We start from the raw sequence: 13,773 nt of genomic DNA on the forward strand, positions 1-13,773 counted from the left end.
TGGAAAAAATCAATGTTGAGCAAATGAAACTCAACGGCTATCGTTTCGCTTTGGTCCCATTGTTTGCGCGTTCAGACAGCTAAATATCGGTTTAATTGCTTCCCATTCATCGGTGAGGATATTGAAGAGCTGATGCAATGCAATTACGTCACACATGTAAAAAGTGTTAAAGTGCAGAATGCATTGAGGGAGAGAAAAAAAATCCTCGGCACAAACCACGATGAATGCTTTTAACGACGACATACACGGAGAGAGAGTAAAAAGTTCAAGCCAGTAAAATTGACGATCAGAGATTAAAAGTATTTAGCAGGTTAATTATTATTTCATACAGTTATCATAAATCAATAAACGTTCCGATAACATTCATAAAAGAAATTTTTCTATTTAATTTATCTACATAACGAATCAATAGCGTCAATTTCTATGGATAATCAGAATATGTTTTCATGTGAGCGAATGACTCCTCGAAAAAGCAAAGAAAAAGTTTATTACAAATTCAACATCCAATTACGGACTCACACTAATTTTCTCAAGCACACCCATTCAATCCTTTTTCAATGAAACTGACTGTGTAGAAAGACGCACGCCGCATGGAGAGATAGCGAGAGAGAAACGAACAGAGAAAGAGGAGAAAATTAGAAAAACAAAGATAGGCGCTCTCTTTTGGAGAGCGACGAGGGTAGAAACGTAGGAATGGGATAAACGAATCAGCGATCGCTGACCGCAGTGTCCGACCGCCACGCGAGGAATTGAAAATGGAAATGTTTAATTGCCCGGAAACACGCCGAGAACAAAGCCCTGCCTCACGTATGAACGTTTGATGTTCTCAAGTGGAGGAGGATGCAGGTTAATTCACGTGGTCTGTCTTTTGTAAAGCGCTATTGTTCCATTTCAGCAATTCAGGTTTATATGGTCAAATAAATAATTCAATCATTCTATTGTACAACAGCGGACGTTTTTGATAACGACAACAAATCGATGTTGCTCAGTTCACTAGCAATATTTTCAATTGATTTTTCTCAAGAATCGTAATAGTGACCTCAGAAAAGTATACAAAAATAATTTCAAATAAATATTGATGACTTTTTTCATTTTAATAGCAAAAAATTGGCGTGTATGATTACTGCCGCTAAATTTTCCATTTTTTCCATCAATTCCACTCTACAAGCAAGCAATCACAGGGGGCGCTGGCTATACTACTCTCACTGCTTTTTTTCGCATACGAGAGAACACGCTCTCTCTCTCTCTCTCTCTCTCTCTCTCTCTGCTTCCCTTTTCAATGATTACACTCGTTAGCCAATGCTGATCTCGATGCAGGCCGCCACGCGCGCTCGCGTTGTGTATATGTGTGTGTGTGTATTTGTGTGTGTGTGTGTGTGTGTGTGTGTGTGTGTGTGTGTGTGTGTGTGTGTGTGTGTGTGTGTACACGTTGCTGCTCGAAATTCGCAATGGCCCGAGATCAATATGCGTCTCACGCGGCCGAGGAGCCATTGTAGTACGTGGCCGTGTATGCGGACGTGCATTTTATTCGACGCCCACTCACCCCCTTCAGTAACGCTGCTGCTGCCCCGTCCGATGGACAAGGGCTAAAAGGACAAAGTGGAGTGTTCCGGCGCGCTAAAGCGATGCCCACGCTCTTCAACACTCTTTGTAGTCGTCGTACTACTGAATTGTGCATGAATTGTTTTTCACGCCATGTCATTTTCAATCCCTTAGCCACTGAATATTGTTGAATATTTGTTTTGTTGCGATGAAATTTTTCATTTTTACGTATGTAATTGTCGATGTATTTCACGAAAACAAAATATTTATCCATAAGACTAAAAAGAAAGTTATTGTGGATTTCTCTAGTATTTGACTTCAAACCATCACCAAGCTATTTATATTATCTAAAATGAATGAAAATACCTCATAAAAAAATTTTTTCGTAAATATCTTTTTACGTTTCATTTTTTCTCATTCTTTGTTCGAATAAAAAACAAAAGACTCTTATTCTGAAAGTGTTTTTCAAAGCATTCTTTAAAATTATCCTTTGAAACTTTAGAAGAACTACAAAATATATATCAAATACAAATCTAGAAATAGAAAATTTTTATGAGCACGGAAAAGCAAAATTATTCTATCAATTTTATAATAATATGCATCATTTTGTATAGAACGACTTTTCAAAATGGAGCATAACAAAATATCAATTCGAAAAATTTACAAAGATTGCAGAAAATACGTGTAGGGTGAACATGTCTGTCATAGACTCCGTAGGGATATCGCGTTACCCACGGGATTAAAAAACCTCAACAAGAAATACTGCTACTCCTGTCGTGGCTCTCATTTGCAAGGGTAAACTTTTCTTTCTCTCTCTCTCTCTCTCTCTCTCTCTCTCTCTCTCTCTTTCTCTGCGACCTTTCTTCTTTTATATTTTCATGAAGTCAACGCATGCGCGAGAGCAGTAACTATATATTTTTCCCGCTGTCATGAAATTTTGAAGATCCGTGGGCGAAAGCTCTACTTATGGGAGTACAAAAATATACTTGCTATTATACATGAATGTTTTATTGAAAGAGTCTCTTTGCATTAAAACGGTTTTTACGCACGATGTAGTTAATTATGGAATATACTCTCAAAAAATGTTCCTTATTGCATTTAGAAATGAACGCATTCAAAATTCTTTGAAGATATAAAATTTATACATTAAAAGATAAAAAAAATGTTGGTAGGTTAGATGTTAATAGGAACATACTTTAATATTTTTTGTATCCAGATAAATCGTTGGTAAATATCTTCCAGCGATAGCGATTCAATTCAATTCCCTTTACAATAATCAGTGGCTAATTTTATTTCATCTGTTATTTATTGACTTCGGTCAATCATCATATTTTCAATAAAATATGACACAATTATCAAAAATTATACGCAGCTCAATTAAAACAAAAAGAGGGGAACGTTAGTTAACAAATGAATTACACCCGAAATTACGTCTAGCTTATTACATATTCGAATGGATAGAAAGAGGTCCTGCGAGTGCGAAATCAAGTTAGTTGGAAAAGCCAGATTACAGTGAATAGCGTGTGCGGCTTGATGAGAAATTTATGATTTAATGAGTTTACGTTACTGTGTTGCGTAATTAATAATTCAAAATAACTGCTTTGAGAGAGTACGTGCGGCGGCTCGTCTCCCAAAAGGGACATTCTTCTCTGTGAAATGCACGATACGTTTTGTGAGAATTTAAGTTTTCCATATCCGATATAATTATTCCGACTATTGTGTCATTTTATTACAACAATAGAACAATCGTGACTTTGACAGGAGCTTTTCCTTTATTCATTGCATATTAATAGTCTTAAGCTAAATAACGACAATGAAATACGTACTAATGAATAGTGTAGGACCATGGCGTTCAAGAACCATCTCAAGCGGAAACTAATAGTAAGTGAAATCATTGGGGCGTAAAAACACATTTCAAGCTTATTTCATTATAGGAACTTTTATTACCTTCGATCTATTCTGAATACGCGCTTTTATACATTGCTACATGTTAGCATTTGTTGCACAATTTACGACCATATGAAGTATTCAGTGGAACATTTATTTAAATGTTACAATTTCGAGCCTTGTAATATAAGCACGAATAACTTTTTTATGACTCACTTTTGTTTTCAAACTCATTTGTAGAAGCAAATTGTTTGTTCAAGAGAAATGCGAGTCCTTTTTTTATATTATAGAATTTACCAACAAACTCAACAATATAAATGAAAAATCATAAAAACTATCACTAAATGAATTTTTACAATACTATATTATTTATTTTAATTTTATTTTATTTACATGAACAGTAGAGATAGACTTCTTTTCACATTACGTATGAAAGTATTTGCAATAATTGGTTATAAGTATTATATTAAAATAAAAAAGATTCATATTTCCGAAAATTAAATGCAATAATATTTATTTACATGCAACTTGTGTTTTTAAATGTTTTTTTTTATCAAATGTATAATTCAAGTCACTTTGTAAGTTCAATCGATCAGTCATTGAATGCACTTTAGAATGCAACTTAATATCATCCATATAAACTGAAAAACAACTGCGTAGGACAATTTGATTTAAATCGCTTATATACAGAATAAACAGTAGGAGGTCTACCAAAGAATTATACCACCTTTATCCTAACTTGACTACTGGAGACACATAAATAGAATTCATAACAAAGCAATGATTTAACAGCAATGCCAACTAGTTTATTCAATAATAGTTTTAATAATTAATCTGGTAGTAAATTTAAGAACAATAACAGAATCAAATAATCTCTAAGTGTAATTAAAAAATTATCAATAATATTCAGTATGCTACTAATATTAGACAAAAGAGTACTACTTGTAAACAGATAAAAAAAATTTAGTAATTAATTTAATGGGCTCACAGATATCTGAACTGTTTTCATCATGAGAATTTATTTTTCGTTACAACATTGATGTGATTTATGAGCTTTGAAAACATCAAAAGAATTAGCTATAAACATATCAGTAAGCAATTAAATAGTTCATGACAGCTCTGCAATTCCGTCAACTAGCAAAATTATCTGAATGAGTAAGCTCTCTCTGTCCCATGTGGACAAGCGACAAGTAACACTTCATCTGCGTCTTAGCGCCTCGAGGCAGCGGCGGGGAGGCGGTCGTCGCTCTCGTATTTACGTTTCCGTTCAGTAGTCAGAATTGAAATGCAAATTACGGGATCCAACGTGCACGTTTTGTTGCATGAGTAGAGGGGTTGTACCGAAATTGCCGTTGATAGATAGATAGAGAGAGTTGAATTCAAAACGTTGTATTGCAAAAAACCGCGAAATGGCCGATGCTTTCTTCGGGCTTTTGAAGTGCTGTTATTGCATTTTTTTCGCTGCTGAATGGTACTCCCTATATTCGCAATGCGCTTTTTCGCGCGTTTCTACTGATAGGCTTCAAAAATTCTATCTCTCTTTCACGCTCTCTCTCTCTCTCTCTCTGTCTCTCTCTCTCTGTGCCTTTGTGCTTCTAGTAATAAATGGACGGGTTATGATAACTTTTATACGAACGCATTCGATATCAAAAAGCCTAATAGAACGTTGAAATCTTTTGTGAAAGATGTATTGCGCTATTACGATGATGGATATTCTTTAGAAAGAAAAAAATATGTTTCAAATTATCTAATCAGTTTATATGTTTCAATATTACACTGTTTTATGATGATAATAATTGAAATTTGTTTATACACTAAAAATTGCATAGCAATAGTGAGCATATTTCCCATCAAAAGTGGATTTTGCGTATTTATGCCAAATGCAACAAATATACGGGCGAATCCCAGGTAAATCCGTGATGCGCTTGCGCGTATACAAACATACATAAATAACGGGACTAAGTGAAAGATATAGAGAATTTTCGCGTCAGAGCCAGAGAGCAAGAGAGATGTTGGTCGAGATGAAAGAAACAAAGCACGCGGGTTGCCTGGATCTCCCTTTCTCTCTCTCTCTCTCTCTCTCTCTCTCTCTCTCTCTCTCTCTCTCTCTCTCTCTCTGTCTCTCTCTCTCTCTCCGACTCTTTCTCCGACGACTGCTAAATGTAAATGCTTGAAATTTGTTTAACTCGACCCGTATGACCTCCATTTATTCACGTACATGCACATTCCGTTCTTATCGTGCAACGCACGGAGTAAAAGAATTAAAGCTACGTAAACATGGATTTACTGACTTTTCTCCCGTATTTTTCTTTTAGATTCTTTGTTGCAACATGTCACCTATTTATTGCAATTATTGTCAATTTACAGTGATCTACATATATTGCAAAAATACGTCGTTTTTGTGATTCCAACGTAACTGCTACAATTGATGTCAAGTTTGTGCTCGATGTCTGACTAATTATAGATATTACTACTTGCGCTACTGCTTAAACAAAACATGAGTAGAAATGTATTATCTGAATAATAAGCAACAATGTGTCTGACTGATGATGTGAGTTCCTATTTTTTAGTACTGAAAGGCTTTAGTATAAAAGAAAAAACGAAGGCCGACGGTATGAAATAAAAAAATAAATTTTAATTTAAATTCAGTCAGACATACTTGTCAACAGCCTTTTCCTTTCAAAACATGATCTATTATGATTCGCATCGATTGTTCGATAAAGTAAAGCGAATAGTCAGGCAGTATCCGTAAACAGAAATGTCCTGGAATATGAAACTAGGAGAAAAGCGAAAATCCATGCCTTTTGTCGCGTACACGCGCGCACTGAAACTGAATTCGCATTGCACCTTGAATAAAAAAAATACGCAATCCAAAGCGGAAAAGCGAATCTATTTCAGCTTGCTAGGCTTCTAGGAGGCTAAGGTATTGAGGAAATATCTCGGGAGGGGATCCGAGGCGGCGCAAGCAGCTTATTTCGACAATGGCACACGCCGTCGCAGCTCGAGCTAATAATATTCTCGTCTCCTTTCTCTCTGTCTACTCTCTTTTTGCTTTCGTCAAGAGAGACCGAGAGAGCAAAAGCATTGTGCGGACGACCTCACAGTGGGTACGGTCTACGTGCCTTGGTCGTACGTGAGCAGTTGACGGCCAGCTGTGCCGACGAAAGACGACAGCCCTCGGCAGAGGACCTTAGCTACAATACAATGAAATATTAACGGCCACAACGACACCAATGGCATTCGGTTATATCTCTTGTGTTATTCTTTCATCTTCTAATGTAATTGTTTTTATACAATCGCTCACTGGCGGATACGACACTGCAGAAAATGTACTATCTGATTTGTATTTATGAAAATCAGAATGAATGGATTACAACTACAGCATTTCAATGGCATTACAAGTATTTAATCGCATGCGTACGCCGATCGAGCCAATAAATCGCATCAGACTTTCCAATCCAATATACATACCAATTACAAGAGCGCCCCGAAGCGACTTTATGTCCTAATTGCGATGACAGACTCTCGCGCAAAATGGCTTTGCCAGTTAGAAAACAAGATTGTTTCCTCATTCCCTCTCACTACCACTAAAGTACTAAACCAAATTGCAGCCCGCGAAATGGCCGCTGGATTAGCGCGTAAAGTAGATTTGTAAAAAAAAGAGAAAGAACGAGAGAGTCGAGCGAGACGACAAAGGGGCGTATAGTGGAAAAAGGGGTAATATAGAGAAAAAATGGCGAGGGGAGTCGTGTCCGCGTGGCTCGCCGAATGAATAGAAAAAGACGCGTGCGCGCGCGCGCGGAAGCAAAAGAGTACGCGCAATCTTTTGATATTTCAGCGGAGCAGACGAGTGGCGTGCCCTAATGAAATCATCTCTAACGCTTTGATCTTTACTCCCCCGCGGGCTCTTTTGCGCGCCACACTCGCGCACTGTAAAGATTTCACAGACTATAGACTCGCTCTCTCTCTCTCTCTCGCTCTCACTCTCTCGTACGTCTCTCCCTCCTCTTCTCGTTTTTTCTTTATTTCGACATACTCTACTCGTTTTCTTCGGCTGCCGAGAGCGAGAAGCAATTTTATAATTATGCCTGTCGCGTTAGCCTTCCTCTCAACTTATCGACGAGCTCAAACAATGAGAAGAGCAAAACCTATTAACTGCCCAATATGTTATTGCCTATTCACCTAAGTTAGCCTGTCTTAACTTTTATGTTCGATAATCTTAACCGAAAAGTTAAAAAATCTTGAACAAGTCCTCACTCATCAAAGACACAGTGGCTATAATTGTTATTGCTTCAATCAGTAATAATTTTGTAACTCATCTTACTTATTTTCTTCCCAGCGATTCAAACTAACGGATACATTTTGAAAATTAAAAAATTGAACGAACCATGAAAGTGTACCAGCGCAACGAAGAAATAATTGAAACGCAACGCAAAATTCTCATTTGATAAATAAACTTGTCTCCGAATAAAGTCTCACTGTATTTATGAAAAATTACGCATAACAATGAAAATCAAGACGTGGCAAGGGGAAGAGAGAGAGAGTGAGTGAGAAGAGCACAAGTTGCTCGGTGTGCCTCGCTGCGTCGCCTGTATCGAGCAACCGGGACTAACAGCCTTTAATTAATAAAGTTAGTTGAGCTACTTTCAAAGTCTTGCGTCTCTCGGCTCAACTTCTTCTCCGCGCGTCGCGCCCTGGATACGGTAACGTTTTCCTATACCGGAGAATTAAAGTACACCTCATCTTGGGTACGCCGTCTACTCTCTCTTGTTACTTTTCTTGTATAAAGCTTGCTAATTTTCGTACTTTCGGAAAAACATTCGATGTTATGTGATCTAGTTATCGTTATTCAATCAATTGACATTATTACGCATATGCATCTTTCGCGTTTCACCCCGTTTCACCCCAATCTATATATCTAATAAAAATTGTTCAATATTCACCCTCTGTGAAACATATATGCAATCGAAATAATTCATGTTAATTTTAAATATGAAATAACAACGAAAAGTCATCTTCATATTTCACTTCAAGGAAGCCAAGCAATCAGTCAGCCAGCCTTTCTTACCGTACGCTGTTAGCCAACTGTTCCGCAGTTTTCTCGCTCGCACACCCGATAATTGATAACTTCTCGCGCTTCTCAAGCAAGAGGGCGTCGATATATCTTGGTCCATGAACAAGGTGCGCGGCGACAAATTAAGCCACTGCCGAAGACGCGAGTACGTGTATATTTTTTCGCTTGTTATGACTCACTAGAGGAAATCAACTTGAATCCAAGCCAAAATAATAAGAGTGTGCATCACTTAAGCGCACGAGGTGACAAACTTTCTACTTTTTGCAGGGAGATGCAAACTATTAGTCTTATAAAAACGAAAGAATGTCGATGCTTTTAAACTATTACCTGTATAACATGAGAATTTGATACTTAAAGTTAAGTCCACTTGAAATTGCCGATGCTCTAATGATGTCATTATAATATTTGATATTTTTATATATTTATTGGGATTCTGTGCAAATATTAAAAACTTGAGTTCAGCTACATATAGCTCGGTCGAACTGATTCGAACCGAGAAGAACTTGAACTTGCCTCATTCTCGCTCTATAACTAAATTTCTCCATTGCAGTTCAATGGTGTTTCATTGTCATTACAAACTAATATTATTTGCTTATCAATAAAGCAATCAAGATCAGTCTAGCATATTTTGATTTCTACAACTGTTACACTACATAATGAATTTTATGAAATATAAAAATCATACACATTCAGATTTTAATAATCAGCTATTTTTATTTTAATCACGCAGTATTTTCACACATTTGCTGATCTGAAGCGTGGACAAATAAACCCCAGAAAAATTTATTAAAAATTATAAGAATACTGTGGAAATATGAAATACTCTACCATGACATACCATCTTAACTGTAGCTGATGCTGTAACTTTGTTCTGGGAAGTTTTCTTATATAAGTTACAGGAGGCATACGCATATTGCAAATTTGAAAAGCAAATCTGAAAATGCTCTTACTGACCTTATTTGGTGTTGTAGCCTGCTGCTGCGGCGAACAGCTGCTACTATGAATGGTAGGTTGATTGGAGGTCGGTGGCTGCACGATGCCCTGATGATTCAGGTGATTCAACTGAGTGAGCTGAGGAGGTGGTGGTGGTTGTTGCTGCACGATTTGCGTTTGAGCGCCGGCTGGTGGCGGCTGCAGTTGCTGATGGTGGCTCTGGTGAGCTTGCGCCGGGTGGCTTGTTTGTTGCTGGTGCGTTGCGGGGAACGAGGGCACCGTGAACGGAACAAACAGCATCGGGCCGCCGAGGATGTGCGCACCACCTCCACCCACTGCGCCCGTCTCCTCCCTACACCTGAAATCAACAAATTTTACATCGTTGATCAGTGTTCATACCGATATTGAAAAATCCATCTCGCTATTTACTTTACATGTAAATGTTCGAGTGAGGTATTAAATTGTTAAAGCTACGTTGAGTAGCGAACATTTTGACAGCGTGTTCAACGAAATAGAAACTATTTGACGTATTTCTCTGACATATTTTAGTCTTAAAATTTAGATTTAGATATCTGAAGAAATGTTGTTTTGCATACATTTTACACGGTGAAACCTACAGAGTGTACGATAACATTGAAAAATTTGTCTCTATTTGTCAAGAGAAGTTGACCTTGAAAATTAAGCTAGAATAAAAGCAATTTGCAATAACCTGCACTCCGTTCCCAGTCCTTGATGCTGGGAGTGGGCGTAGGGGGCGGCTCGGACGGAGGTGGTGGACGCCACCCTCGCAACCCGTAGTGAAATGCCGCCCCGTTGGCTGGTAAGTTGAACCGCGGTAGCCGGCTGCTGATGCTGCTGCTGGTGATGGCAGCAACAGGCACGACAACCGCTATTTACTGGTACGCTACTTAGTTGAGCTGGTGGTGGTGGTGGCGGTTGATGATGATGATGGTGATGTACGCCGTGTATGAGCGGCGCACTGGGAGCTAATTTAGGGGCCCTAGGCCCCGTGGAACAACTGGAGCCCGGATAAACCCCGAGCAAACAGCCAACGACTGTGGAAGTAGCTCCGGGGCCCTGTTGAATCGAACCGCTAGCACTTAGTGTTGGTACTGCCGGTGGTTGTGCCGGTAGTGGTGCACCAGCCACTCCAACGACTTCGTTTTTGCTGCGATGACACAAGCTACACCACGAAGCTTGTTGGTGTTGTTGCGTCCAGCCGGTAACGTTAGTATTGTTACTGCTCACAGTGCTCTCTTGGTAACGATGATGGTGATGGTGATCCGGTGGATGCGATAAGAGCGTGGGATGAGCGTTGAGGGTTCGAGCGTCGATGATAATTGGGCCCCGGACCACTGTTCGGGTCTGGGCTGCCTCCTTCAGATCGTCACTGATCGTACGTGCGGTCGAGATCTTGCCGCCTTTTTTACAGCTGACAAGCCGGCACAATGTCGTTAGCGTCGTTGTTGCAATTTTTTTTTGCTTTGACTTTTCACCTTCGAAAACACACCGCTGAATAAACACTCTCTACTTGTTGACTGTCTCTCGTTGTGCTACTCCTTGCGACAAGTTACAGTTCGAACGAGAGGATCTCTTAAAAACTCCTCGAAGACACTTGAGCTTCCAACGAGACCGTTAAGGAGAGATGTGTATGTGTGTGTATGTGTGTGTGTGTATGTATAGATAGACAGATAAATAGACAGATCGCGACCACAAGAGTGCGAGAGAGATAGAGGGAAAGAGAGAGAGAGAGAGAGAGAGAGAGAGAGATGGATTCAAAGTGAATGCCAGAATTGCAGAACAGTCGAGTAGATCGGTCCCTCTAGTTTATTCAATGGATATCAATACTTTGCCGGTATACACACTCCACGTGGTTGACTTGACCAAGCTGAGACGAAAGACTTGCTCGCGAATATGTTTGTTTCGATTTGATTTGCAGATTGACACTTGGTTCTAAACGTCACACTGGGATTTGATTCACAGAATAGATTAAGCACACTTTCCCGATGAGGTTTTACGATGCAAACACATAAGTTCGTTTTAGGAAATTTTTACGTTATCGAATCTTTCGATCACACAATGAATCGCCGGTTTCACAGCCGACTGACAAGAATAACAAGCACTTTTTACGTAAATTCCATGAACGATGCACAAGCACTCACTCACACTCTCTTAATGAATCTCCCTTCTTAGTTCTCTCTAACTTGCATCACGTAGAAATACTGTTAACCTTCTTACACTGTCGACGAGCGCTGCAGGTAATCATAGTTAGCTACTGCAAGAAAAGATTATATGAATTTCGGAGTGGAAGAAAACCAAAAAATAATGTAGCCCTATGCAACCAGCCACTCGAGTGCGAAAAGATTATGTTTACCACAAGGTGCTATAAGAACCATCATCCATCGTAAGACGAATGATAGTTGCCGATATCCGGTATCGCGAACTATCGCATCCCTTATGATTTAAGAGTCGATATATGTATATTCACAGAGGATGAGAGGTTGGAAGCAAAAAGGGCACGCGCGCTTGGCAAAAGTTAACCCGTGATGTCGGAAGGTCGCTCGGCGACTGACTAGTACTTCCGCTCTCTCGGCTGTTGTGCGTTTCGCGTTGCGCGCAGGAGGGGATGGATGGCTGCTGCTTCTGCTTCTGCCTGTTGGCTTGTTGTGTGTAGGGGTCGACGGGGGCGCGCGCACACGCAACTACAGCCGGCGAAGCAGCAACGAGAGAGCGAGACAGAGATAGAGAGGAGTAGCTTGCCATGCTGCTACCGGTCTTTCTTCACGTGGCTATTCCAGTCGGCATGTGACTTCTAAACTTGTTGGAGTTACAGTGCCCTTTTTTTATAGCATACCACTGACTTTTCAATTCAATTACTCCAGTGATTTGTATTTCGTTCAAGTTCGACTTTTCCACTGCTAACCAACTGTTTTACTGTTGTCAAACTAGAACAGTAGATAGTTGCTTTGCTTCTGTTTCTATTGCGTTTGGCAAATTTAGTTTTGTTCATCGGTTTGGACTATCAATATTCTTTCAGAAAAATTTCGATATTAATTAGAAAACTATATTCTACATATATTATGGCAGATCATGGAATATAACTTTCTGTTAACTACACTTTTGCCTTGTTTTTTTTCACGAAATTGACTCTAGAAGTATTATGAATTTCGAATGAATTATGTGTGCTAACAATAATAGCTTTTTTAAATTCAGTATCTTAAAAAATGACATTGAACGCGGACTTCTTTAAGATAGTACCTAACCTCCAAAATTATTCTAACATGACATATCACTACGATTTCTAATAATTAAACAAAAATTCATGATCCTCGATAATATAAACTCCGATATAGTTTGCAAGATTCATTCGTTTTATTTAATATAATCGAATCATGTTAGTTTGTATAATGCTATATCAACATTAATTACGTGTTATAATAATGAAAATAGGGATGCAACTATAAGCTTTTATGACAAAAGTAAAACACTAGTACAGTACCCGATATACATAAGGGAGCACGAACAAAAAGAAAAGAAAGTACCAGTCAATTCATACAGAGAAAAGTACCAAGTAAGAAAGCTAGAGAGAGAGAGAGAGAAGCAGATGCACTGAGAGAAAAAAAGAGAGAGCGCGCGCGCACGCGATTAACTTGTCAATCGAATCAGCCGGCCATTGTCAGAGACGCGTTTGCGGTCGCTGCGGGCGTTGCATCAAACGGTGCCGGTGATCGCCGGCCACACAAGAGAGAGAGTGAGAGAGAGGACATACATCTAGCCAACATACGAACAGCAGCAGTCTCAGTAATCGTGAACTAACTCCACATGAATAACTGGAGTTTTGCTTTGCCTTGGTTGCTTGCTACGCACTCTGTAACTTTTTTCCCGTTCACTTGGTCGCGCGCGACAATATCAAACTCGCGCCGCGCGATTCCGTAGAACGCGTGTATACATAAACACACACGTGGCTGTTTACCCGATAGAAAGGAGAAAGAGATAGAGACTGAGTGAGTGAGAGAAAAAGAGACGGGAAAATAGAGAGGAGGTGGGAAGAGGATAGAGGTTGCCAAGGCTATGCTGGTGCCTAGTGCGTGCAACGGACTAGAGCTTGCGCGCGCTCTTTCTCACTCGTGAAGTCCTTCCGTTAGAAACAGACCTTTCTCTCTTGCTCTCGTTCTCTCGCTCTCGCCTACGCTCACTCTCTATATGTATCGCTATGTATCGCTCTCGCGCCGGCGCCAACGGTGGGGGATACGACTACCGGATAGCGCCCTCCCTACCAAAAAAGGGGCTTTGCTTCGTTCATTCGTTCCCACAAGAGTGAGAGAGATAGGATAAGC

The 13,773-nt window shown here is 39.6% G+C and overlaps 1 protein-coding gene across 1 annotated transcript in view; it reads right to left on the bottom strand.

The window, feature by feature from the left end:
* Positions 1 to 11,832, bottom strand: part of LOC131671424 (uncharacterized) — a 77,553-nt gene extending 65,721 nt beyond the window's left edge. Inside the window, exons 1-3 of the mRNA XM_058947814.1 lie at positions 11,811 to 11,832; positions 10,146 to 10,932; positions 9,458 to 9,794 (exon numbers count right to left, since the gene is read on the bottom strand). Of these exons, the coding sequence (XP_058803797.1) occupies positions 9,458 to 9,794; positions 10,146 to 10,932; positions 11,811 to 11,832 (1,146 nt within the window). The remainder of the gene's footprint in view (positions 1 to 9,457; positions 9,795 to 10,145; positions 10,933 to 11,810) is intronic.
* Between the last annotated feature and the right edge of the window lie 1,941 nt (positions 11,833 to 13,773).

The sequence above is a fragment of the Phymastichus coffea genome, unplaced genomic scaffold, assembly GCF_024137745.1.
Source record: "Phymastichus coffea isolate CEN01 unplaced genomic scaffold, Cenicafe_Pcof_1.1 PCOF00125, whole genome shotgun sequence".
Lineage (NCBI taxonomy): Eukaryota > Metazoa > Arthropoda > Insecta > Hymenoptera > Eulophidae > Phymastichus > Phymastichus coffea.